At 46.5% G+C, this 26,302-nt stretch overlaps 1 protein-coding gene across 4 annotated transcripts in view; it reads left to right on the top strand.

Annotated features, from left to right (window-relative positions):
- Positions 1 to 735: 735 nt before the first annotated feature.
- Positions 736 to 26,302, top strand: part of LOC137658848 (gem-associated protein 8-like) — a 119,889-nt gene continuing 94,322 nt past the window's right edge. For 3 of the 4 annotated variants that reach the window (XM_068393947.1, XM_068393950.1, XM_068393948.1), the window contains exons 1-2: positions 737 to 872; positions 7,881 to 8,054. In XM_068393947.1, coding sequence (XP_068250048.1) covers positions 861 to 872; positions 7,881 to 8,054 — 186 coding nt within the window. In that variant the 5' untranslated portion in view covers positions 737 to 860. Of the gene's footprint in view, positions 873 to 7,880; positions 8,055 to 26,302 lie in introns of all 4 variants that reach the window. The other variant, XM_068393949.1, reaches the window with a different exon arrangement.

Genomic DNA, 26,302 nt, shown 5'->3' with positions numbered 1-26,302 from the left:
GTCTGGCCTTCTCTGGTCCTAGCTTGACTAGCTGGTCTCTTTCCTTTGCTTCTGCCTTTAGGAACTGATAGAGAATATATATATATATATATATATATATATATATATATATATATATATATATATATATATATATATATATATATATATATATATATATATATATATATATACATGAGTATGTCTATTTTATATTGTTAAATGCCGTTTCCTATAATAGTAATAATAAGCTGTTCACTCGACTTCAGTGGAGGGTTGGATCTAAACCCAAAAAAAGTAACAAGTAAGTAAAACAAGTAAAATATCACATTTTTTTCATACCGGGAACGGAACAACTTTTTTTTTCATTCTCTTTATGCATAAATTACATTACTGCATAGCATAGTGTAATGGTAAAAATACGATATTATTTTATATGCATTCGAAATATTTTACGATAATTTTGGTAGCAAAACGATAATTTTGAAACCCCAGTACGATAGCTTGATAAAAATGTAAAACAAGGCCAGATCTCCTACTAAAATCAGGGTTGCCAGGTTTTCTAAATGAGGAAAGGTCAATTTCTAATCAACAGAGGCTTTAAAAGGTCAACCCATTAATAGAAAAAGGTCAAAAATATAGTATTTAAGGGCCGGCTTTTTTCATATTACTAAAGGCCAACCTATTTAAATACAAAAGGTCAAATTTGAGTTTTTTTTGGCCGGAAAAAAGGCCAAACTGGCAACCCTGACTAAAATGGAAGAAGAAGAAATGTAAACAAAACGCCGTTGACTAATGTCCGTACGAGAAGTGTTAGTTTGTTCTCACTTGTTTATTTAAATAACTAGGAATATTTTAGATAGATTTTGTTTTAGCCTACTATGGCATCAAAGGTAAGTAATATATATTTCCTGTAATTTACGGATCATGTCACCTGTTCTTTACTTTACCCATAAATTTGATTTGCTTACCCAAGTTAGTAGACATGCTACGATCTGCGTTTGTAATTTAGGAGACTGGTGAAACATGACATTAAACAATTAATGTAATTTAAGTGCTCTTACAATTTACACCAGTGTAAGATAATTAGTTTTTTTGACATCTGTAACTTTTTGTTCTGAAAAGGTAACGTTACTTTAGTGTTTTACCTTAGTGTTTGGAAGTGTTAGTCCAAGGACGTTCTCTACAGTCCGAAGGTCTTAGTATATGTTAATATGGTAAATGTGTAGGAGACCTCCGCGCTCGATTTAAAAGTTTCTAAAAGTAGAAAACGAAAGAAAACAGCAAATTAGAGCTACAGTTACCTTGAAACTGTGAGATAATCCTCCTACAACCACCTAACTCTTACACAGAAAATGTAAGCATAAACCTACTACTACAATTATGGGGGACCCCAGTGGGAAGCAGGGTTTTTGGGTGGGGGGAGGAGGAGAAAAGTGATTTTTCGGGGCACTACCGAACCTAATACAACTACCTACCCTACCCTGGGGGCCATGTACCCCTACCTAGGCCTACCGGGGGGGGGGGGGGGGCCTCCGCCCCCCCTGCGACCCCCCCTTAAGGCCACAGTAATTTTCAGGGCACCACCGAACCTAAGACACCCACCTAACCTAGCCTATGGAGCCCTGTACCCCTACCTAGGCCTACCGGGGGGGGGGGGGGGGGGGCCTCCGCCCCCCCTGCGACCCCCCCTTAAGGCCACAATGAGTTTCAGTTCAAACGAAACAAATTCAAATGAAAACACCTTTTGCAGAAAAAGGAACACAAACTTCAAATTAGTCTCAATATCTAACTTACCTTTGAAACAAGACACGAAAAAATTGCACCTCCTCTTCCTTTTCCCACGAATAACCACACTACGATCATACCGGAAGGCTAATTTGTTGTAATCTATACGGCACACATTTTCACAATTAGGGCACTTTTTCTCTGCCAAAATCAAACCATGACGTTGAGCAAATGCAATTAGCAAATCAACTTTCCCTGAATAATGTACACAAAAATCCCCATAAGAAATAAAGCAATTGTCACAAGTGACACAGTCGGAACGGGATGAAGGTCCTGCTATTTGCTCCATACTTCACGGCAAAATGAGCTTTTCAGTTTGAAGGGAGATCCGAGACGTGCAAAAATATTCCTCCGCGGAACTTCACGTAAACTGTGGTAACTGGTGGAAAAATAGCAGGGATAAGTGAAGTAATAAGTGTCAGCATTGGCTAGATTTGTAAAAACCGCCATGATTGGTTTTCAAACAGTGTGACGTCAAGAAAACACCTGTTATTGGTTAGAATAGCATTGAGAACTAGTTTGCCATACGCAGTAAGGCGGTGAAACAGCTCATTTTAGCCAAGACATCACACAGTAAACAAAAACAAACACTTAGAAAAATTCCAAGTGAAACATAACTATACACACGAATATCTTCGTTAAATAGAAGCTGCTCATATATTGACTATTATATAAGCGTTCTATATGATATAATAGTGAATTGTAGGTGTTTAAATTCTTCAAGATCTTCCTCGGAGCTCTCCTACACATTTACCGTTAATATTAGTAACGACCCTAATTTTTTTTTCTTTTAAATGGAAGGCTTTGTATATCGACGAATAATGCCTCGTGCGGACTTAAAAATGGAAGTTTCTTTCCCATTTTCTAGATATTTGTACCCATGGCTGTCTAATTCGACTTGGAAATTCTAAGGCATATTTATTTTTAGGCAGGTTTGCGATAGGGTTGAAAATAAGGGCTTTAAGGGGCTTGGCCATCATCATACATACACCCCCAAAAATATAAATTTGTATTTTGTTCCATAACTAATACAAACCTATAATATTTATTAGGGGTATTACTTTTGGCGAAGCTGAAAAGACAAGCCATTAAAATTTTAGATAGGCTTAACTACCCATTCTGCTAATTAGTGGGAGTAGGGGGGTTAGCTTGCTACTGCTCCCATTCACACACTTTTGCTTTTGGCTCGGATGGTGAACGGTCGTTGCCGTTCTTTGTCCTCGTTATTTAGGACTGCCATGCTTTTTGTTTGTGCATTCTCTTTATTAGCGTGTGTTTGTGTTGACTTCTGCCGACCATGCGTACCTGCCCTGGACTTGAAGGCCGGCTCTGCAGTACCTTCATGTCGGCCGTGGACACTGATCGTCACATCCTTTGTCCCACCTGCAGAGATCAACGGTGTGAACTTGAAAATAAGTGTACAGTAGAAAGTGTAGGGAGTGGTCTGCCTCTCAGTGGGAAAGTTTTGGACGCCAGCAAAAGAAGAAGTCAGAGCAGGATAATTCTCCTTCGAAGATTTCTTTGCAAGGGAAAAAACTCAAGGCTTCTTCCGCTTTTCGACCTTCTTCTGAAGCTCCTACTCGATCAGCCTTTAATTATTGGTCAACCCCGGTCCTCAAGAGATCGTGTTGTTTTCCCTAGTGAAGCAGCCTCACCTCTCCCCCCGTGTGAGGCCTTGTGTGTTTCTCCTTTTATTCAGGTGTGGTCGACCTTGGGGCTTCCGGGTCTGCCCTCCAAGGACTCTTTGCTGCAGCTCATCATCCGTGCTGCTGGGGCGCAGCCTTCGTTGACTTCGGAGGTGGATCATCTGTCTTGTGTCGACGTAGTGATGTCTGAAGCGTTTTCTGCTGCTGCTGCCGACACCCCTGCCCCTTCAGACTCTTAAGCGGTTGCTGCCGACTGCGCTTCCCCCGTTCCTGATCATCCTTCAAGGGGGAAGCAAAGTCTTTCATCTATTTCTCTTGCGAGTGTTTCTCCTCCTTAGAGGAATTCACTCATGGAGACTCCTCTGCGGAGGACTGCTGCTCCTAAAGGTCAGCTTGCTGATCCACGGGCCCCATAGGGCATCTTCGATCTGGCAGAGCTTGCCTCCGCTTTGCCTTAGAGGTTGCCCTTCACCATCGGTGAAAAGGCGCCTCGTCTTCACAGCCTTTCCCCGCAGAGGAGCCTCCTTTTCCGTCGTCTTCTGGCCCTTGACCTTCGCCCGGTCCTGGACCTTCTCCAGACGATGCTGCCATTATTCCTTGGACTTCAACCTTGGACTCTTCTGTGGATTGTTCGCGATCCCCCTCGGCGGATGTTCGCCCTTCCAACGTCCCTGTTCCTGCATTGTGCCGACTTTTGACCTGCCTTCTCCGTTCCTGTCTCGTGATGCTTCCAAACATCACTCGCCTTCGAGAACACACCTTCTTTCGCAGCATTCCAGACCTTTGGCTGGGCGCCAGCTCTCTCCAACTCACCAGTGCTCATCAGTGCATTAGTGCTCGCCAACATCTCGGCATCACTTTCCAGCGCGTCATCGCTCCTCAGCGCTCTCCTATGTCCTAGCGATCTCCAGCGCATTCTCGCCGTTCAAAGCACCAGCGTTTGCTGGCTTGCCAGTGCTCGCCAGCTCATTTACGTTCACTAGCGCACCTGCACTCATGCTCTCCTGCGCACCAGCGCTCTCTTTTGCGGCAACGCTCTCCTGTGTGTCAGTGCTCTCCAGCTCATCAGCCCTCTCCAGCTCGCCTGCGCTCCCCTGCGCACCAGTGTTCTACGGCTCGCCAGCACTCACTTGTGCTACAGCGCTCATCTGCTCACCTGTGCTCTCCGGTTTGCCATCGCTCTCCCGCGCAGCACTTTCCTGTGTTCCAGCACTAGCCAACGTGCCAGCACTCTTCTGTGCACTCACGTAAGAGTAAAAAAAAAACAAAAGGGCAAACATTTTGACAGGTCACCATCACCTCATTCCCCTCCCTCAAACACATTACAGCGCGCCGGCCGGGAAAAGGGGGAAGAGGCTCCACAGAAGGGTTCAAGATTCCGAAGATTCCATCTTTGAAGGCGGACCCACCGTATCAACCATCGGTCAAGACTCCTCACAAGGATCCATTGATCCCTTTCTCTTCAGGAGCTCTTTCTGACAGTGCCACCATTAGCGGACAGCCTTGGTTCAGTGCCATTGTCAGAGCATTTGTGTAAGCCTTCGGGCCTGCTTTATTATCTCACTCTTCGGAGACCTCGCAACATCCGACGGCACCAACAGATTTGCAGAGAACCTTGGCTGCTTCTCCCTTGAAGAGAAAAAGAGGAGTCTCAGATGCAGTAACATCACCTAGGATGTTACTGCACAGTTCTACACAGCGGTTCCCGCAGCGAAAACTTCCGACCACTCGACTCAGCCTCCTTCCGGTGGGTCAGAACGAATCTTGTTAGCATAATATTTTAGGGTTATTGGCTTCTCTTCTCTCCACAAGTTTGAGAGTTTGTCAGATCTCGGATGCGGTTCTTGGGGCACAATTCCTTGGATCTGCTCCTCAGCCCTTCATACCAGCTTTGGGAGACATAACCCCATGGGGTTATTCCTTCTTTTGGTCCCTCGGTTGTAAGGGATTGAATTGGATCCTCTTATACTATGGCTATAGCAACTTAAGGGGCTAGGATTCTTCCGGCCAACGAAGTTATGCAACAAGGGATCCAGTCAGCCCTTGGATGACTGACGCTCCTGAGAACACTAGAGTTTATCGGCATCTCATCTTGCTCTGTCTCCGTCGGCCTATGCTCCCTCGGATCTTTGTATGAGCATCTACAGCCTCCATCCGCGTATTTCTTCCACGGAGAGGCATATACAACCAACTCTTAGCTTAGCTCAAGTCTTGTTTGTTAACCCTTGGACAATGACTCGTTTCCGCAGCCGGAGTTCTCCCATCGGTCAATGTTCTTTTCTAGGGATAACTCCCTCTCTCATTCTCGGCTGAGTCTTTTCCAGTAGTGGATAACCCTCTCCTACGAGCTCGGAGTACTAATCTCTTTTCACCAAGGACAGAGAATCTGCAGCCTAGCTACAAGAGCATACACTTCTGTCTCTTCCACCCACCTGTTGAGGTGTGAGGGTAGTTCTCTCTTTAATCTTCACGATCTGAACATCCGGTCAGACAAGACGACTTTGTTCATCAAGATATTCCCGAGCTTCTACAATCAGATCTTCCTATAGACGTCTCCAATTTTGTTCTCTCCTCTGGGAACAACTTTGATCATCAACTATGTCTGGCAAGGAGAAGGCTTACAGTCAAACAAATAGTTAGTCCAGGACTTCCTGTGCACGTTTAACCACTAGGACTGGTACTCCTAGTTTTCCTGGATATCCGTTATCAAGGACGCTTTCTTTGTTCATACAGGCTTTCCATGTCAAGGTACGGTGCTTTGGTGTCGTTAGCACCTCAGGTTTTCATGAGGGATTTACCCTAGTGTCAACTTAGCCCTACAGAATCTGCCTCGTTCTTCAAAGACTTCGAGGGGACTGGCTGATCCTAACAGTCTCGGTAACATACCGAGGTAACTCCTCGAGTTTACCATGATCTGAGGATTGTAGTAAATCTCGAGTAAATCCCGACTTTCTTGTCAGAGACTGGTATCCATAGACATGTTCATCGGTATCGGCTTGCAGAAATTTTTCGCAGAATGGCGGGGTCCAATGCGTAGGATGACAATAGCTATTCCCTCTTCAAGACGTACTTTCACCCAGCAGTGGTTACGTCTCATATGTCACCGTTTCACTCTGGTTCATCAAGGTCGAATCGGTCTCTGTTGAATCCAACCTCTTCAGGGGCATGCAGATCCCAGGTGTTTCAGCACAAGGGATCTTCCTTTTCTCTGGTTCTCTGTGAGACTTGGGCAGGAGACAGGCCTGAGAAGAAGGTTGACAGACAAGAATCTCATCTGAAGAATCGATCTCCTTGTTTCTCCTCCCCAGAATTGACGCTCCCTTCAGAGGTCTCAAAGAAAGGGGGGGGGGGGGGGGCAGCCACCTGCTGTACCACTCATCTTCAGGACCAGAGCCCAAATGGTACCATCATTTAAATCTCCTTGAAATGCAATCTTCTTACTTTCGTGAAGAATCGCCTACAGCGGCAGAAGATGTTGGTCGCTTTTCCTGTCTACGGGAAAGACTTCTGTTTGGTGTCCCCTTTGGGCGATTCCTCTGTCGGGAATTGGATTTTTCCGCTCCCCTTCCGAGGGAGGCTCCCCCCTCCAGCCTCTGTTCAGCAATACTTCCTGCTAGCAGGAAGAATCGCCTTCAACGGCAAAAGACGTTGGTCTCTTCGCATCTGCGGGAAAGACTTCCTTCACCTGTTGGTCTTTTCTCCCCTTCAGGAGATTCCTCCAAGGGGAATTGGACTCATCCTTTTCCCCCCATCACTCTTTAGCGTCAGAACAAGTGACAAATTTGGAAGTTATATTTTTCCTAACTATACAAACCCGTAGCTATTTATACAAATTGGCCCGTCATCACTTGTCCTCCTAGAAAGTCCTGCCTGCAATCTTAAGTGGTTTAGACACACTGGTACGTGAGTGAATGGGGTAGCTGGCAATCCCCCCTACCCCTCGCTAACTAGCGGGTTTGGTAGATGCCACCTTGCTTAAAAGTGTTATGGCTAGTCATCCAGCTTCGCCGAAAGATAATCCGTGTAAATAGCTACAGGTTTGTATCATCAGGGAAAATACAAATTACTCTCAAATTTGTAATTTTTCTTATTATGCACACCCGAGTCCTTTGACTTTCTGCTTCCTCACTACTGGCCGCTAACTACTGGCTATTGCCGATACCATGTTATAAGTTTTACCTGCTTTGTTCCAGCTGTGCTCGAATCATTCTCATATTAAAGGATTCAAGTTTTGTATAGTTAGGAAAAATATAAAGGACTTGTAATATTTGTGACATTTTAATGCTTTTTATTATATTTAAACTCCTGTTTTGTGTGTTATACTATTGGTATGTGAGGAATAAAATGTTTGCACATTTGAATTTATTTTGCTGTACAGTATTTAAATTTTTGACAGTGAGAAGAATATAGATATGATTTATTTTTACATGTATGGCACAGATATTACCTAATCTTGATTTATTTCAGATGGATGAAGACAGTGTGGAAGAGGATAAGACTGTACCAGATCCATGGTTTATGAATAGTAAATTTGCCAGATTCTGGTACCATTACAACACAATGATGATGGCCGCTCATCGGGATGCAATACTAAAGGCAAAATACCGTGCTGCACATAAAAAAGCCAGTTTAATTAGAATGGTAAGCTTTATTTATCTATATTCATTTTACTTGAAAACAGGCTTTGAATACTATTAAAATAAGGAATTGTTTCATTGGAGCTGAAATCGATAACAGGGTAGTTAATGACAGCTGGTGAGAGTGGTTGAGATAGCCCCTGGCTCTGCCCACTCTCCTGTCAAAGACACTTTACTTTTGTCTTCGACTGCAATGATTACAGTTGTACTGTCGCATCCTGTCTAAGGCTGTTTAAGGGGGCTTGCCAGCTAATGCAGTTTTGTTCCGTAACAGGAATGTAAACTACGCTATTTATTAGGGGTATTACTTTCAGTGTAGCTGAAATGACGAGCCATTAAAGTTTAGCGAGGGTTAACTACCCACACCGCTAGTTAGCGGGGGTTAGGGGGGTTAGCTTGCTATCACTGCCACTCACACACCTGTGATTTAGCTCACTTTACTTTTGGCTCGGATGGTGAATGAACGTTGCCCCTCTTCATCCTTCGCCTTTTTTGGACTGCCATTAATCTGTTATTGCTTTTTCTTTTTTCGATTACAGTATGTGTTTGTGTGTTGACTTCTGCAAGCATGCGCACCTGCCCTAGACTCACCGGCCGGCCCTGTGGAACTTTTATGTTGGCGGTGGAGACCGATCCCCACACCCTTTGTCCCACCTGCAGAGGTCAACGGTGTGATTGTAACAATAAGTGTAGGGAGTGGTCTGCCTCCCAGTGGGAGAGGTTTGGGTGACGGCGGAAGAAGAAATCTAAGCGGGATATTTCATCTTCGAAGGTTCCTTCGAAGGGGGAAAAATCCAAGGCCTCTTCTTTGGTCTCCCGACCCTCCTCCGAAGCGTAGACCAATTTAATATTGGCCAACCAGGTCCTCGAGAGATGGTGTTGCTTCCCCTAGCGAAGTGGCCCCCCCTATCCCCCCGGGTGAGGCCTTGTTACAGGTTTGGTCGTCCTTGGGGCTCTCGGGTCCGCCCTCCAAGGACGCATTGCTGCAAATCATCTGCCGGGGTGCTAGTGTGCAGCAGTCATCGTCGCCATCGGAGGCAGATCCTCTGGCCCTTGTCGACGTTGTGGTGTCAGAGGTGTCGCCCATGATCTCGTCCGACTCCTCTGCTCCTCCAGACTCTCCAGCTGTTGCTGCCGACTTAGTTTCCCCTGTTCGTGATCATCATTCAAGGGGGAAACTAAGTCCAATCAGGAACGGGGGAAACTAAGTCCAGCGTCTGTCTCTCCTGCGATTGTTACTCTCCCTCGGGGGAGTTCACTCATAGAGACTCCTCTTCGGAGGACTACTGCGGCTCACGGTCAGCTTGCTGATCCAACGGCCCCTAGAGGGCGTCTTCGTCGTAAAGCTCGCCCTCCATTTCACCTTAGAGGTCTCACTTCACCAACGGTGAAAAGGCGCCTCTTCGGCTCTTTTGCTTCGTCGTCGCAGCCGTCACCCGAGGAGGAGCCTTCGCTGCAGTCATCTTTTGGCCCTCGACCTTCACCATGCCTGGACCTGCTACTAGTCCTCCGACTTCGGTCCTGGACCTCTCTGCAGATCGTTCGCGATCTCCATCGGTGGATGTTCGGCCTTCCAAAGGGCACATCCCGGTTCCTGATCTACCATCCAACCGACCTGCCGACCTTCCATCGCCATTCCTGTTCCTGGTAAAGCCTCTTGAGGCCCTACTGAAGTACAGTACTCAGTTGCGCGCCATCGCCCTTCAGCTCGCCAACCTCCTTCAGTGCACCAGTGCTCACCAGCAGTCCGTCAGCACCAGCTTGCTCGCCAGCGCTCTACAACACTTCGGCACGCCCCTTCACTTGCTCGCCCTCATAGACGGCAGCTGCAACATGTGCCTACGCGCCAGCGCTCTCCTACGCTCCAGCACTCTTCTGCGCACCAGCGCTCTCCTGCGTGCCAGCATTCTCCTGCATGCCAACACTCTCCCGCAACGCCAGCACTCGCCTGCGCGTCGAGCTCTTGCGCGCCAGCATTCTCCTGTGCGCCAGCGCTCTCCTAAGTGCCATCACTCCCCTGCTCGCATGCGCCATCACTCGTCCGCGCCAGATCTCGCCTGCACGCTCGCCCACACGCCAGCACTTTCCCGCGTCCGCTCGCCATCTCTCTCCTACACGCCAACGCGCTCCTGCTTGCCAGATCTCTCCCACGCGCACGCACCAGGTCACACGCACCCGACACTCGCGCACGTCAACATTTCCCCGCGTGTGCGGACCAACACTCGCCAGCTCTCGCCCGCGCCACCACTCATTTGTGCACGCAAGCCAGCTTCTCGCCCGCGCGCCAGCTCTAACCTGAGTGCCAGCTCTCACCAACATGAGGAAAGGAACTGCACTCGGTCAGGTCACCTCACTCCCCTCCCCGCAAACGCCTTTCAGCGCGCCCATCAGGAAAAGGGGAACAGGCTTCTGCAGAGGGGTTCCGGATCCCAAAACTACCTTCTTCTAAGGCAGACCCACCTATAAAGGAAACTCCTCGCAGGGAACCTTTGGTCCCTTTCTCTTCAGGGGATCTGTCTGACAGTGTATCGGTCAGTCAGCCTCCATGGTTCAGTGCCTTAGTCAGAGCTGTAGCACAGGCCTTCAATCCTGCCATGTCTGGCCGCTCATCGGAGCAGCTTGTAGCTCCAGACTCTCGACACAGAACCATGGCTTCTTCCACCCCCCAAAGAGGAAAAGAAGAGTCTCTGACGTGGTCACTCCCTCGAGGGTAAAACTGACTCTGGTCAGGCCATCAAGGCTAGTCCCTCCTGTATCTTCCCCAGGATACTCTCCCACCTCACCTTTGCCAAGGGAGTCGCGTGGGGGAAGGACCTCCTCCATTCCACCGTCGGAGGAAGCCTCCCCTCACGCCGAGAGTTCCCTATCGGAGATCAGGAAGGACATGACATCCAGGCCTTTGATTTTGGAGTCCTACTGCCTTCCTCGGAAGGAGCCCAAAAACTCCAAAACTTTGCCAAAGTCCTCCACGAGGACTACCAAGACGGAGACAGCCAGCCACTCAAGGGATGTCTGTGACTCACCCCGAGAAGAGCTCTCGTGGTTGGAAGATGGAGATTTCGCTGCAAGTCCGATGTCGGAAGGAGAGCAAAAAGAGTCAGAACATGCATTCTGGCAGGTCTTGACTCTTATAAGGGTTCTCAACGGGTTTACCGACCCAGAGATACTCCCTCGGGAGGGCAAGGGCACCCAGAAGCCCTCAAAGACCAGTGCAGCCCTGCCTTGGTCTCAAGGGTTGAAGGGTGCCAAGGCTGAGATCGCCCTACAGTTCTCCGAGTAGGCCTCCTCCCATCGTTCCGGCTCTACCAACAAGCTCCTCCCACCTCCTCGTGTCCAACAGAGGAAGTACTTCGAGATCCTGGAGGAGCCTAGTCCAGCTCGTCATCTCCACCATTCTTTGGAAGAGCTCACTAAGGGGATCTCTCTAGAAAGACTCTCCAGCCGGCAGGTCTCTTTCTCGGCGACCGAGGTCCTTAATCAGGAAAAGGTCACGAAGTATGCTATGCAGGCTACTTCGTGGGTTGATATCTGGTTAGGGACCTTGGGAATCGGAACTGAGGATTTCTCCAAGGAACGTACCAGGAAGGCAATGGGGACTTTTCTTCTCTCAGGCACACGCACGGTTGAGTTTCTCGCCCACCAAGTTTCGAACTTGTGGGCAAATACCATCTTGAAACGTCGAGACGCGGTGTCTGAGAGATTCCACCGACAAGTCCCCAACGTCGAGATAGCTAGGCTCAGACATTCCTCTATAGAGGGAGCCCACCTGTTTGAGCCTAAGGACGTGGAACATGCTACTGAGAGATGAAGGAAGTCCCATCAGGACTCCCTCCTCCATAGGGTTCTGACATCTAAGCCCTATAAACCACCAGCTCCTCAGAAGTCCCGTCCAACCAAGACACGACGACCATGACAGCAGCGAAGACAATGGTGTCTTATAAGCCCTTTCCTGCCAAGGACAGGAAAGGCACTAAGTCCTCCCGGGGGGGGGGGGGGGGGGGGGAATCCTAGAGGGAGCAGCCGAGGCCGCAAACGCCAGGATAGGCACTCGTCCACCAGTGGGGGGATGCCTACAAAGTTGCTCGTACAGATGGAAGCAACTCGGGGCCGAACCCTGGACAATCTCTTTGATTCGTGTAGGATATCGGGTCCCGTTCATAACATCTCTCTCTCCCTTGACCAGAAATCCAGTATCAATAGACTTCTTTGCCATGGGATCAGCAAAGGGCCTTCGGGCAGAAGTCCAGACCCTGTTGAAGAAGGGCGCTCTCCAGGAGGTCCTCGATGGGTCCCCAGGCTTCTTCAGTCGACTCTTTCTTGTAAGAAAGGTGTGTGAAGGCTGAAGACCAGTCATCGACCTCTCAGCCCTGAACAAGTTTGTCAAGCAAACTCCGTTCAGCATGGAGACGGCAGACACGGTCAGACTAGCGGTAAGACCACAGAACTTCATCTGTACACTGGACCTAAAGGATGCGTACTTCCAGATCCCAGTCCATTTGTCTTCAAGGAAGTACTTAAGATTCAGCCTAGACAACAGGAAATACCAGTTCAAGGTTCTGTGCTTCGGTCTTTCCACAGCACCTCAAGTTTTCACCAGAGTGTTTGTCCTAGTGTCATCTTGGGCACACAGGATTGACATCAATCTCCTCCGCTATCTGGATGACTGGCTAATCCTAGCAGACTCGGTGTCAACCCTTCAACACTGAGACAAACTTCTGAGACTTTGCCAAGATCTGGGGATCATGGTAAATCTCGAGAAGTCATCTCTGCTTCCTACACAGAGACTGGTATACCTAGGCATGATAATAGACACCAAGCTCCCCAAAGCCTTCCCATCAGACGACAGAATAGCAAGGATGAGGAAGGTCACAAGACCCTTCCTCAGACGAGACGAACTCCCAGCCCAGACGTGGTTACGTCTCCTCTTTCACCTTTCATCACTGGCCCGTCTAGTTCCCAATGGTCGCCTCAGGATGAGATCTCTCCAGTGGCGACTCTAAGTCCTGGTGGAATCAGACTCTCGATTCCCCGGACATCTGTACAGTGAACCCTCGTTTATCGCGGTAGATAGGTTCCAGTCGCGGCCGCGATAGGTGAAAATCCGCGAAGTAGTGACACCATATTTACCTATTTATTCAACATGTATATTCAGACTTTTAAAACCTTCCCTTGTACGTAGTACTGTTAACAAACTACCCTTTAATGTACAGAACACTTAATGCATGTACTACAGTACCCTAAACTAAAACAGGCACAAATATTAAAGGTGATTTTATATCATGCATTTCCTAAACATGCTAAAAAGCACGATAAAAAATGGCAACCAATGTTTTGTTTACATTTATCTCTGATCATAATGTAGAAACAAACTGGAGGTAGAGCTTTGCTTATTACCCAGACATATTTCCCATACTTTTCCCTTAGAACTACATCACATCTTCCTACTTTAGATATATAGATATATATATATATATATATATATATATATATATATACAGTAGGGTCCCGAATTATGCGAGAATTTGGTCGATTAATGACCTCGTGTAAATGGAAAATCGCGAATTTCGAAACACACAACTAACAGAAATAATTCCATTGCGGCCATGGCAACCAGCAATTTGCCTATTCAAATGTGTTTACTACCCATTTCCAATACTTTCTTTGTACTATACTGTATTTCTTTATAATATCAAATTGTTTTTGTAAATAAATAAAACATTTAATATACTTTAAAGTTCTAATAACTTGAAAAATGGTTAAAATTACAACCAGGATAGGTGTAAACACCATATATTTCCCGTTATAACACGACCCAAAATACAGACAAATTTTAATGTTTGTCATATCTATTGTATAATACAACTGGTGAATAGCAAAACCATCACTCTATAGACTAGCTTGTTGTATGATTGAAAATCCAGAATTATAAAAATAAAGGCGATTTTATATCATGCGTTTCCTAAACACGCTAAAAAGACAATAGAAAACGACAACCAATGTTTTGTTTACGTTTATCTCTGATCACAACGAAGAAACAGACGCATTTATACATCTGTGTTTTTGAATTGACAGCAATTTTACCAAGTATAGATTATATGTTGAATTTGTTATTACCAATGTTCTAATTATTTTTTATTAGAACTTTCAAATAAATGAAATGAATGCCATTTATGAAATGTTTTTCTTTATGATGCCGCCTGAAACGGAAACCTTCCATTTGTTTACACTCCATCTTCGATTATAATAAACAAACGAATGCATTAAACACACATGATCTAAGTCATAACTAATGATATTACAAACATTTAGTAAACATTATGTTATTACAAATATTTTACTTACCGTATCCATATAAATTCCTAAATTCGTAGCAAAGCTGGAAATTTTTTTTTCCTTATGCGTTTAATCCACAATAGCTAACTGCCGCTAATGACAGAGTGATAACTTACGATAATTCTAAACTGTTACGAAAGATAATTGTCCTTTCCATATCCAAAATACTTTTCCTAACTTCAGTTATAAGTCAACTTGTACCCACCTCAATTATGGATCCATATGCAAAAAAGGTAAAAGAAGAAAGTACTAGGCCTATTTTTAAAGTCACCGAACAATTAGGTTACCGCTATAACGTTCGATGTGAGAGAGAGAGAGAGAGAGAGAGAGAGAGAGAGAGAGAGAGAGAGAGAGAGATGGTTTTAAAGTACTAAACAATAAATATGATAGGTTATAACACATTGGTGTTTATGTAATATTAACTGTATAGATGGTTTGAATAAGTTAAGAAATTGTGTAAACAATTCTTTGTTATTGTATTCGCGCGGAAGCTAGACATCAGCTGATGTGATCACAGCCAAAAGCAAAACAAAAATAAGTTAGCAATACTCGATTTTTAAAACACACCCGAAATTTAACAACATAAGTACATGTTTTATTATAGTGCAATTGACATTTAAAGAGTAAAAATTTTCTGGAATAGAATGGTGTTTCCTAAAAAATAGTGGTTTGCGGACGAAATCGGTTACCGTATTTTAAGCTATGATCGAAATGGATGTATACACGGTATAATTTTTTCGTTTTGTATTTAATTGACACTTCAAGAAAACCGATTTTGGTTTCTTCATCTATTTGTAAGTATTGTATAACGAGAGAGAGAGAGAGAGAGAGAGAGAGAGAGAGAGAGAGAGAGAGAGAGAGAGAGAGAGAGAGAGATTATGACGCAGAAGGTTACAGACCTAGAACAGGGGAGGATGAAGGTGGGGGGAGTTATGAGATAGGCTGGGTGGACTCGCAGGGGAGACGGTAGGAGACGGGGGAAGGGGGGATTTGGTTGCCAGTGGCTAAAAATAGATTCTGAAAGACGGTAAAGGGAAAAACGAATCCCATCGAATAAACAGAATGAATGATTTAAAGTTTTCAGGCATCCTTCGAATAAACAGAATAAGGAAAGGGAATAAGATCCAGAGGAATAATAGATATAATGGAATGAAAATGACTAGATGGTGTTAGTTGTGATAAGAATAATTTAGATATTTGAAATAAGAGTGTCTGAGGAGGTATTGAAGGAATTCGTGATAAATATAGAGGAATATCAAAGGATACAGTTAGTTTGCATTAAAGGGTTTGTTACCGTTTATCGGCAGTGAATAGCCTAAACTTCGGTAACGAGTCGTCAATATTTTGTCATATTTTAAACAGTATACATTTGATTTGCAAACATTGGTTTTGTAGAGTAGACGGTAAAATAAAATCTAGAGAGAGAGAGAGGGATTTCGCTCTCTCTCTCTCTCTCTCTCTCTCTCTCTCTCTCTCTCTCTCTCTCTCTCTCTCTCTCTCTCTCTCTCTCTCTCTCTCTCTCTCCTCTCTCTCTCTCTCTCTAGATTTTATTTTACCGTCTACTCTACAAAACCAATGTTTGCAAATCAAATGTATACTGTTTAAAATATGACAAAATATTGACGACTCGTTACCGAAGTTTAGGCTATTCACTGCCGATAAACGAACCCAGTCTACTCGTGAAAACCTTGAACGCCCAGAGGGAAAAATAAGGCTTTTAAATATACTGTACTAAACAAAAATAATGCTTTAATATACCAGCATTAACACTACCATTACAATTATCGTAAGGTTGGAGAAAGATAAAGATTGCCGAGAACGTAACCACATTTCTGTTTACATTTTGTCAGCTGGACTCGCACAGTTAACAGTTGATTTCATTGTTGATGTGGGATTTTATCCTTAAATAGGCTATTCATTATGAAATTATGTTAATGAAATGTAATGTTGATATTGTTTTGTAACATTTATTATAAATCACCGTATTTAGGGCTAACAATATACTTAAAAAGACAATAGATTTGATACATTTTGTAGTGCTTGACTCGCGAACTTTGAACAGCCTCGTAGATACAGAAAATTTATTTTTGAAAAATAGCGATCGCGGAAAAGGGGAATCGTGTAATTCGAACACGCTTAATTCGGGACCCTACTGTATGTGTGTGTGTGTGTATATATATATATATATTTATATGTATACACATATACATACCTACATATATACATAAATACATGCATACATATATATATATATTTTCAATATTAAACTTACCCGATAATCATGTAGCTGTCAACTCCGTTGCCCGACAGAATTCTACGGGAGGGATACGCCAGCTATCACTATACTAGAAGGGGGTGTACTCACCAGCGCCACCTGTGGCCAGGTACTACAGTACTTCTTGTTGACACCTCCTCAATTTTTCCTCTGTCGTGCTTCCGGCAAGACGTTCTGGGATACGCTTATGATCTTGGAGTATTTTCACGGCTTTTGGTGAAGTATTTCTCTCAGATTTCGGCTGTCGCTTTACTGGAAAACTTCTATATTAGCTTAGATAGCTATTATTTAGTTCTGATTAATGGTTAACGATCTTTTTGCTTGATTTGGAATCCCCACTTGGCTAACTCTTTGATTCAAGATGTCTGACATTTCACAAGCCCCACCCCATAGACGATGTAGGTCTTGTAATAGGCGTATTCCGAAGGCCTCGGTAGATCCTCACACCGCTTGTTCTGACTGTAGGGAAAGACCCTGTCAGTTGGAAGATCGATGTGAGGAATGCGCCGGACTTTCGGAACTTGAATTTGTCCGATTTCTTAATTATTCAACCAAGTTAGAGAGAGAGAGAGTTAGGAGGAGTTCTTCTCGCTCTTCACTTTTTTCCTCACCTCATGATCCCCTACCTTTTCCTCCCCCTGTAGTGGCTACCCCCGAACCTACTATTTGCCCTCAACCTGATATGTCTGTTGTTTTGCGTGCCATTCAGGCTTTAGGTGACAAAGTGGAATCGGTGGTTAGTGATCATAAGTCTCTTATGGCCGAAGTCAAGGAACTTAAGGTCAAGAGTGCAGTGGGGGGTAATAGTGCCAGTGCTGTGACAAGTGCTAGTGTCAGTGCAGTGCCAAGTGCTAGTGTCAGTGTCAGTGTGGTGCGTGAGGGTACTTCTGTGCGTGCCAGTCGTCCTCCCAGTCCGGGACCTCTTGCAAGCTCCCAAGCCCAGGGGAGAAGCAATGTCGAAGGGCAAAAGGGTTCGGCAGGCCTTGATCGGCGCACAGAAGTATCCTCGGTGGTTGCGGGCGTGTCTTCCAGAGACCGTCACTCCCACCCGCAGACGATTGAGCCCGTCTTTTACTCGTCTGCTGAAGAATTGTCAGGGAGAAAACGTTGGACTCAGGTCTCAAGACCTATCAAACGCAAAGTCCAGACCTCAAGAGCTCTACAACCTGGCTGCAGTCATTGGATCAGCTCTGACTCGCCGCAGTCATCAGTTGACTGCACACCTCCTAAGAGGAGTAAGGTGCTGCCGCAACAGATCTCTTCTGTTAAGGCCTTGCCTCAGCAGACCTTAGTGTCTGCCGACCCCAAGTTGACTCTACTGCAGTCCATGCAGTCACAACTTGCGGTCTTAATGCGTGAGTGTCAGGCTGAGAAGGTTACACCTCCTCCTGCGATCGCTCCGCCTAACCGCAGTCCTGTCTGCCAGGCGTACGATGTTGAGGCTCCTCAGGATACCTTACCACGTACTGAGTTGCCAGTTTCCAGCGGTGTGCAGCTTCCTCCGCCTTCCTTAAGGCAACCTCAGCAATGGGAACAGGAAGCTTATACCTTACTTCCTCCGCTTCCACTTGCGGTTCCACCAGTGAGGCAACACTCTCTTGAGGTACAACAACCTCTCCCATCCATGAGGCAGACACCTCAGCTCTCGCTGCAGCGACCTCAACCCTCCTCTAGGCGAGAGCCTCAACACCTTAGCCTTGCGCCTCAGGAACCTCAACTCGCGAGACAAGAACTGCGTTCTGCGCAGCCACTACCTCAACTCTCGCAGCTCACACCTCAGGAACCTCAACTCGTTCCTCAGGAACCTGCTACTGCGCATCCGCTAACCTTACAGCAAGCGCAACTCTTGAGTCAAGACACTCATGCCAGGAGTCAGCCTCCTCAACCCATGCGCCTACCTACTGCTACTCCTTTTGACCAGCCTTTGCAGCCTGAACCTCAGGTTTTGCCTCAGCAACAGAGACTTGAGGATGTAACCACAAGCGTTTTTGCTCCCGCTCGTGCAGATTCTGCTGTTCAGCATACCTTACCTCTCACTTCGCTCACTCTGGTGATGAGGTTTCTGATGATGAGGCTGCACACCTGGATCCCTCATCAGACGTGGAAGATTCCAAGTCTTCTCCTCCTCCTATTGACTTTCGTAAGGTCCTGGCTCTTTTCAGAGAGGTATACCCAGACCATTTTGTCTCTGCTACCCCCCGCTCTCCGCCATCTGAGTTTTCGCTGGGCATGCAGCCAGCCAAGTCAACTTATACTAAGCTCGTCTTTGCAAGGTCCTCTAAGAGAGCTCTAAGAATTTTAGGGGAGTGGTTGCAGTCTAAGCAGCAACTAGGAAAGACTTCCTTTATGTTCCCACCGACTAAGCTCACTTCTAAAGCGGGCGTTTGGTATGCCACAGGAGAGGAACCAGGCTTGGGAGTACCTGCCGCTGCCCAGGCTGACTTCTCAAGTTTGGTAGACTCTCCTCGTAGAACAGCAATGAGGCGCTCTAAGGTTTGCTGGACCTTCTCCGATCTAGATCACTTCCTAAAGGGTGTATTTAGAGCCTTTGAGATGTTCAATTTCCTAGACTGGTGCCTGGGGGCCCTTAGCAAGAAGACCTCCCCTGCGGACAAGGACTCAGCCATGCTCTTAATGTCCTGCATGGATAAAGCTATTAGGGATGGATCTGGCGAGCTTGCTTCAATGTTTGTGTCAGGAGTGCTTAAGAAAAGGGAGCAGCTTTGTTCCTTCCTTTCTTCCAGCATCACACCTTGTCAAAGGTCTCAACTCCTTTTCGCTCCGCTCTCTAAGTTCTTGTTTCCCGAAGAGCTTGTTAAGGACTTGTCTGCGGCCCTGATTCAAAAGGACACCCATGATCTTGTGGCCTCTTCAGCTCGTAAGACTAAGGTTGCTCCCTCAGTCCCCAGGACTTATCGCACCCCAGTGGCTGATACTCCTGCTACGAGGTTTATTCCGCCCTTTCGTGGTAGAGCCCCCAGCCGAGGAAGCTCCCGTCCAGACTCTTCCAGGAGCAAGTCTAGGAAAGGTTCCAAGACTTCAAAAGGCAAACACTGACTCTCCTCCTCTCCAGACAGCAGTAGGAGCCAGACTCAAGATCTTCTGGCAAGCCTGGGAAAAGAGAGGTGCAGACGCCCAGTCTGTCAGTTGGCTGAGGGAGGGTTACAGGATACCATTCTGCCGCAAACCCCCTCTGACCACTTCTCCCATCAACCTCTCTCCCAACTACAAGGAAAAGGACAAGAGGCTAGTGTTGCACCAGGAGGTGTCGCTCCTGTTACAGAAGAAGGCAGTGGTTATAGTCCGGGACCATCAATCCCCGGGCTTCTACAACCGTCTCTTTCTGGTGGCCAAGAAGACAGGAGGTTGGAGACCGGTGCTGGACGTCAGCGCGCTCAATGCTTATGTCACCAAGCAGACGTTCACTATGGAGACGACGAAGTCGGTCCTAGCAGCGGTCAGGCAGGAGGACTGGATGGTCTCGTTGGATCTGAAAGATGCTTACTTTCACGTTCCTATTCATCCAGACTCCCAACCTTTCCTGAGATTCGTTTTTGGAAAGGTTGTCTACCAATTCCAAGCCCTGTGTTTTGGCCTAAGCACAGCTCCTATGGTGTTTACGCATCTGATGAGGAATATAGCAAAATTCCTCCACTTATCGGACATCAGAGCCTCCCTTTATTTAGACGACTGGCTGTTGAGAGCCTCCACGAGTCGTCGCTGTCTGGAGAGTCTCAACTGGACTTTGGACTTGATCAAAGAACTGGGTCTGTTAGTCAATTTAGAAAAGTCCCAGCTCATTCCCTCCCAATCCATTGTGTACCTGGGAATGGAGATTCGGAGTCAGGATTTTCGGGCTTTTCCATCGGCCCCAAGGATAAGCCAAGCCCTAGATTGCATCCTGAGCATGCTGAAGAGGAGCAGTTGCTCGGTGAGACAGTGGATGAGTCTCACAGGGACCCTTTCATCGTTGGCCCTGTTCGTCGAGCTAGGGAGACTCCACCTCCGCCCTCTCCAATTCCATCTAGCAGCTCATTGGGACAAGGGTTTGACGCTCGAAGCAGTCTCTATCCCGGTCACCAAAGAGATGAAGACCACTCTCTTGTGGTGGAAGACCAATCTCCTTCTCAGGGAGGGCCTATCGCTGGCGATTCAGACCCCCAATCTTCATCTCTTCTCGGATGCATCGGACTCGGGCTGGGGCGCGACCTTGAACGGACAGGAGTGCTCGGGAACGTGGAACGAGGAACAGGAAACGCTCCACATCAACTGCAAGGAGCTACTAGCAGTTCATTTAGCCCTATTGAACTTCAAGTCCCTCCTGCTAGGCAAGGTGGTGGAGGTGAACTCCGACAACACCACAGCCTTGGCTTACATCTCCAAGCAAGGAGGGACCCATTCGAGGAGCCTATACGAGATAGCAAGGGACCTCCTCATTTGGTCAAGAAGTCTAAACCTCACCCTAGTTACGAGGTTCATTCAGGGCAACATGAACGTCTCAGCAGATCGCCTAAGCAGAAGGGATCAGGTCATCCCCACGGAATGGACCCTCCACAAGAGCGTGTGCAACAGACTATGGACCTTGTGGGGTCAGCCGACAATAGATCTTTTTGCCACCTCCATGACCAAGAGACTTCCTTTGTACTGTTCCCCAGTTCCAGACCCAGCAGCAGTTCATGTGGATGCTTTTCTGCTGAATTGGTCCCATCTCGACCTTTACGCATTCCCACCGTTCAAGATCATAAACAAAGTCCTTCAGAAGTTCATCTCGCACGAAGGGACACGGCTGACGCTGGTTGCTCCCCTTTGGCCTGCAAGAGAATGGTTCACAGAGGTACTACAATGGCTGGTCGACGTCCCCAGGACTCTCCCTCTAAGAGTGGACCTTCTACGTCAACCTCACGTAGACAGGTTGCACCCAAACCTCCACGCTCTTCGGCTGACTGCCTTCAGACTGTCGAAAGATTCGCTAGAGCTAGAGGCTTTTCGAAGGAGGCAGCCAGTGCGATTGCCAGAGCAAGGAGGGTTTCCACTCGTAGAGTCTACCAATCCAAGTGGGAAGTCTTCCGGAGCTGGTGTAGAGCCAATGCAGTTTCCTCTACCAATACCTCTGTAACCCAAATAGCTGACTTCCTATTACATCTAAGGAATGAGAGATCCCTTTCAGCTCCTACGATTAAAGGGTACAGGAGTATGTTGGCTTCAGTTCTCCGCCACAGAGGTTTGGACCTTTCTTCCAACAAGGACCTTCAAGACATCCTTAAGTCTTTTGAGACTTCTAAAGAACGTCGTCTACCCACTCCAGGCTGGAATCTAGACGTAGTCTTAAGGTTCCTTATGTCTCCTAGGTTCGAACCTCTTCAGTCAGCTTCCTTCAAGGACCTTACCCTCAAGACTCTTTTTCTCGTCTGCCTTGCAACAGCTAAAAGAGTCAGTGAGGTTCATGCCTTCAGCAAGAACATTGGGTTCACATCCGAATCTGCAACATGTTCTTTACAGCTCGGATTCTTAGCTAAGAATGAACTTCCTTCACGTCCTTGGCCTAGATCGTTTGGAATTCCTAGCCTCTCCAACATGGTAGGTAACGAGCTAGAAAGAGTTCTTTGCCCTGTCAGAGCTCTGAAATTTTATCTTAATAGGTCAAAACCTATTCGAGGACAGTCAGAAGCCTTATGGTGTGCAATCAAGAAACCTTCGAGGCCCATGTCCAAAAACGGGGTTTCGTATTATATAAGGCTTCTGATTAGAGAAGCCCATTCTCACTTGAAGGAGGAAGACCTTGCTTTGCTGAAGGTAAGGACCCACGAAGTGAGAGCCGTAGCTACTTCGATGGCCTTTAATAAAAACCGTTCTCTGCAGAGCATAATGGATGCAACTTATTGGAGGAGCAAGTCAGTGTTTGCATCATTTTATCTTAAAGATGTCCAGTCTCTTTACGAGAACTGCTACACCCTGGGACCATTCGTAGCAGCGAGTGCAGTAGTAGGTGAGGGCTCAGCCACTACATTCCCTTAATCCCATAACCTTTTTTAACCTTTCTCTTGAATGCTTTTATTGTTGTTTTTATGGTTGTTACGGTAGGCTAAGAAGCCTTCCGCATCCTTTTGATTTGGCGGGTGGTCAATTCATTCTTGAGAAGCGCCTGGGTTAGAGGTTGTGTAGAGGTCCTTTAGTAGGGGTTGCAGCCCTATATACTTTAGCACCTTAGAGTTGATTCAGCCTCCTAAGAGGAACGCTGCGCTCAGTAAGGAAGACGAACTTAATAAAGGCAGAGTAACGGTTCAAGTCGACTTCCTTACCAGGTACTTATTATTTCATTGTTATTTTGAGATAACTGATTATATGAAATACGGGATACTTAGCTATCCTTTAGTCTTGTACACTGGTTTTCACCCACCCCCCTGGGTGTGAATCAGCTACATGATTATCGGGTAAGTTTAATATTGAAAAATGTTATTTTTATTAGTAAAATAAATTTTTGAATATACTTACCCGATAATCATGATTTAATTGACCCTCCCTTCCTCCCCATAGAGAACCAGTGGACCGAGGAAAAATTGAGGAGGTGTCAACAAGAAGTACTGTAGTACCTGGCCACAGGTGGCGCTGGTGAGTACACCCTCTTCTAGTATAGTGATAGCTGGCGTATCCCTCCCGTAGAATTCTGTCGGGCAACGGAGTTGACAGCTACATGATTATCGGGTAAGTATATTCAAAAATTTATTTTACTAATAAAAATAACATTATTACTATATATATATGGGTTATGGAAAAAATCCGCGAAGTGGTGAATCCGCGATGGTCGAACCGCGAAGTAGCGAGGGTTCACTGTATTCCCATGGGATCAGCGGAGCTGACGGACCTGGAGTGGTGGTGGCCGACGAGAATCTACGAAAGGGAGTGGATCAACTCATCCTCCCCCCGGATTTGATGCTGTTCTCAGACGCTTCAAAAAAAAAAAGGGGGGGGGGGTGGGTGGGCGCCACGTGCTGCACCACACGACCTTAGGCCTCTGGTCAGAGTCAGAAGAGTACCTCCACATAAATCTCCTTGAGATGAAGGCCGTCTTTCTGGCCCTTCAACAGTTCCAACAGTTCCTGGCGGGCCACGCAGTAGTGGTGATGAGCGACAACACCATAGTAGTGGCTTATATCAACAAGTAAGGAGGTACTCTTTCACAGCACCTATCCTATCTAGCAGTAGAGATGCTGAGATGGGCCGAGATCCACTCGATACCACTATTGGCACGCTTCATCCCAGCAAAAGGAATGTGCTCGCCGACAACCTGAGCAGACCATCTCAGATAGTGAGTACCGAGTGGTCTTTGGATCAACTAGTAGCCAACAAAGTCCTGACTTTGTGGGGTTCTCCGACAGTGGACCTCTTCGCAACGTCCCTGAACTTCAGGCTCCTGTTGTATTGTTCCCCAGTCCCAGACCCCAAGGCTGTCTGGCAAGATGCATTCAAACAACGGTGGGACAACTTCGACGTTTACGCCTTTGCCCCGTTATGTCTGATGAGGAGGGTACTCAACAAGGCCAGAACATCGGTCAACCTTTCAATGACCCTCATAGCTCCGCTATGGCATCACGCAGAGTGGTTTCCGGACCTTCTGCAACTCCTAACGGAGCCCCCAAAACAACTCCCTCCACGACACTATCTATTCAAACAACCACTTGCCAACATATTCCACAAAGCCGTAGCTTCGCTACGACTTCACGCCTGGAGACTATCCAGCATCTCCTCTCTCAGAGAGGATTTTCGCAACAAGTTGCGATTAGGATGGCTGGACACCTGCGAAAGTCATCAGCAGTAGTCTACCAAGTAAAGTGGAAAGTCTTCTGTGGTTGGTGTCGTGGAAGGGGTATCTCTCCTCTCGATGCCACTATTCCAGCAATAGTGGAGCTCCTCTTATATTTGCGTGAAGAAATGCGCCTGTCAGTCTCGACAGTAAAAGGCTATCGCTCAGCCTTAAGCCTCGCCTTTAGACTGAATGGAATAGACATTTCTTCAACGCTAGAACTTTCCTTACTCATACTGTGTTTATGAACTTAGCTGTCCTCAGTCTGAAGTGAGACCTCCCCCATGGAACGTGGTTCTAGTTCTCAGGTCTCTTAAGAGACCTCCCTATGAACCATTACGCCAGGCAACAGATTGCCACCTTACTTGGAAAACAGTGTTCCTGCTAGCTTTGGCTTCGGCCAAGCAAGTCAGTGAACTTCATGGTCTCTCATACAACATCGCTCGTTCAAGGAGATGTCGAGTGGTAACGTTCAGCTTCGTCTCTGACTTTATTGCTAAGGCTCAGAACCTAGGAGTAGCTGATCCACGATTCGATTCCTTCCGGATTTTGAGTCTTCGTTCTGTAACAGATGACCCGGATCATCTCTTACTCTGCCCAGTGAGGAGTTTGAGGCTGTACCTTAAGAGAACAGCTGTAGCCCATCATCGTGTGGCTGCACTCTTCGTCAGCACAGGAAGAACCAAGAGGAGGGTCACCAAGAACACAATATCAGTATGGATTCGCAAGGTCATAGACAATGCACTGAATCCAGACCCTCTTCCTTCACGTCGCCACAGAGCTCATGATGTCGGGCGTAGCTACGTTCCTGGCATTCAAGAGAAATTTCTCAGTGACGCAGGTTCTTCAAGCTGGGGTGTGGAAACGTCAAACTACGTTCACATCCCACTACCTGCAAGACGGGACTCACAGGAGACTCGATACATTTTCTATTGGTCCTGTGGTGGCTGCTCAACAGCTGGTTTAAGACCTCAAGCTCCTTATTGAACAAGTAGCAGAAGGTTGAGGGCATTGTTACCCGGTTTTAGTCTGCGTGAATGAAAAGTTTTGACTGGCTCTTATTCTTTTCTTTATCCTCCCCTCTCTTGGGGAAAGCAGCATCCTGGATTCTCTGGACAAGCTGACCTCAAACCACTGCAGGTAAATCATGCTCCCTTGTGTACCTAGTATTAAAACTAATAGTGTTGCGTCCCCATACCTTAGCGAAGTGGTATTGGGAAAGTCTTGGTTACAACAGTTTTTCCTTCTAAAGACTCGGAATAATTTTACCTGGACGGTCACACTTCTATATATCTCAACACACAGCTTGCATAGGCCGCGGACCTTGCGTAGCAAGGTTTTAGCGAGGTGCAGGGACTCCTTATTTTTGAGTACTGACATACTCAGATAAGGAGCCCCTGGGTAGAGCCAAAACCAGATTGGCAGGGATATCCACCCTTCCTAATGGGTGAGTCACCCCTAATAAATAGCGTGGTTTGTATTCCAGTTACGGAACAAATGACAAATTCGTAGATAATTTGTATTTTTCCTAACGATACAAACCTTAGCTTTTTATACAAACTGACCCGCCAGCCCTATCCCCCTTGAAGTCCTACCTCCAAGCAAAGTGAGCTAAATCACAGGTGTATGAGTGGGAGCGGTAGCAAGCTACCCCCCGCTAACTAGCGGTGTGGGTAGTTAACCCTCGCCAAACATTAATGTCTCGTCATTTCAGCTACGCCGAAAGTAATACCCCGAATAAATAGCTAATTTTGTATCGTTAGGAAAAATACAAATTATCTACGAATTTGTCATTTTTAAGGACAGGACTTTGACATTCCTGCCTCTTAATAAGGTGACTTAG

This window comes from Palaemon carinicauda, chromosome 19 (assembly GCF_036898095.1).
Source record: "Palaemon carinicauda isolate YSFRI2023 chromosome 19, ASM3689809v2, whole genome shotgun sequence".
NCBI classification, from domain to species: domain Eukaryota; kingdom Metazoa; phylum Arthropoda; class Malacostraca; order Decapoda; family Palaemonidae; genus Palaemon; species Palaemon carinicauda.
The sequence above is the reverse complement of the archived record's forward strand: the minus strand, read 5'-3'. Positions and strand labels throughout refer to the sequence as shown.